Source organism: Rattus norvegicus, chromosome 3 (genome assembly GCF_021556685.1).
Source record: "Rattus norvegicus strain SHRSP/BbbUtx chromosome 3, alternate assembly SHRSP_T2T, whole genome shotgun sequence".
In the NCBI taxonomy this organism is placed as follows: Eukaryota; Metazoa; Chordata; class Mammalia; order Rodentia; family Muridae; genus Rattus; species Rattus norvegicus.
Genome location: NC_141536.1, coordinates 18,875,338 through 18,877,003, shown reverse-complemented (window position 1 = coordinate 18,877,003; position 1,666 = coordinate 18,875,338). Strand labels below are relative to the sequence as shown.

General features: G+C 41.5%; 1 protein-coding gene across 1 annotated transcript; it reads right to left on the bottom strand.

Annotated features, from left to right (window-relative positions):
• Positions 1-203: 203 nt before the first annotated feature.
• On the bottom strand, positions 204-1,142 carry Or1j13 (olfactory receptor family 1 subfamily J member 13). Its single transcript, NM_001000829.1, has one exon. The coding sequence runs from the start codon at positions 1,140-1,142 to the stop codon at positions 204-206; it is 939 nt and encodes a 312-aa protein (NP_001000829.1).
• Between the last annotated feature and the right edge of the window lie 524 nt (positions 1,143-1,666).

The following is a 1,666-nucleotide window of genomic DNA, read 5'->3' as shown; positions in this document are numbered from 1 at the left end:
ATGTTACAAAAAAATAGGTAGGTTTGTGAGAAACCTTCCAAAGACATTGAATGTCAGCAAGATAGTTAAATAGAGGAGAAAACTGTTCAAAGAGAAGTCGGTGAGGGAAAAGAAACCTCACAAAGATTCCCTGAAAGAGATCAAAGGATGAATGGCAGAAGAAGAAAAGGAAGAAGGGATGCTAACAGTGAAGATCACAATCATCACTGTGAACACAGTCTCCTGCTGAGGATATTTTTCAATGCTCCTTTTATATCCCGATTCCTCAGACTATAGATAAAGGGATTCACCATGGGTGTGACCAGGCTATATATCACAGCCACAATGACATCCTTGTCATTAGTGTTATTAGATGAGGGAACTAGATATAGCCCAATAATGGCTCCATAGTACAGACAAACCACAGAAAGGTGAGAGCCACATGTGGACAAGGCTTTGCAGATTCCCTTGATGGAAGGAGTTCTCAGAATGGTGACACCAATTCGGCCATAAGAGACCAGGATGCATATGAATGGCAGGGTAATGACTAGAGTACCTAAAGGAAGGATGACCATCTCATTGACAGTCGTGTCTGAGCTGGACAGGTTCAATAAGGCAGAGGGTTCACAAAAGTAGTGGGGGATGATATTATTTCTAAAATGAGATAGGCGAGCCAAGAGAAGGGTGTGCACAAGTGCATTGGCAGAGGATAAGGCCCAGGACACAACTACTAAAAGGACACGTAGGTTTTGACTCATGATGGTGGTATAGTGAAGCGGGTGGCAGATTGCCACATATCTGTCATATGCCATGGAAGTCAGAAGAAAGCTGTCAAGATCAGTAAAAGTTGAAAAAAAATATACCTGGGAAACACAACCAGCATATGAGATAGACTGACTGTGTGTTAGCATATTCATGAGCATCTTTGGAGCTGTGACTGATGAGAATGAGATGTCTGTGAAGGCCAAGTGACTAAGGAAGAAGTACATGGGAGTGTGGAGGTGAGAGTCCAGCCTGATGAGCAGGATGATGAGCAGGTTCCCCAGCACAGTTGTCAGGTACATGGTCAGGAACAGGGCAGAGTACACAGCTTGGTCTTCTGCTCGAATGGGGAGCCCTAGGAGGATAAACTCAGACACTGTGCTCTCATTATCCATCCTCATCCTCTTCCTCTTTTGCTGTGAGTGAAAGGAAAAATGGGAAAGAAAGAGAAGTGGTTTAGACTTCTTCAATGTGGGAATTTGACGAATCACCGGTACTGAAATTAACACTAGTTTGAACCATTTAGTATGTGTGTTTTAACACTAACATGATGATTTTTGTGGCACTAATGGGCTGTGATAGTTTGGAAAGAGACATAATTGAACCAACCTTGAAATCAACTGACTGTCTCTTAGAGGGGAGCAATATAACATCTGGAAAATTATGACATTTACTTCCAGATCAAGGCACCTGAACTACACCAAGACAAGTTTAGATTAAGGATTTAGTATGCAAATTGGTACCAGCCAATATAAAATCAATAGAGTTCAATGATTTGTTGATCATTTTTAACATTTCTTGAATGCACTTACCTCAGGCTTTCTTTCCATGAGCTGAAAACAGATAGTGGAACTCAGGGAACATCTTTGCATCTGAAAAAAAAACAGGACTTGAGGAATTAGTGGAAAAAACATGTGCAGATGGT

Excerpts from the sequence above, each read along its gene's own strand:
- Or1j13 (NM_001000829.1), bottom strand. The coding sequence starts at position 1,142 with ATGAGGATGGATAATGAGAGCACAGTGTCTGAGTTTATCCTCCTAGGG.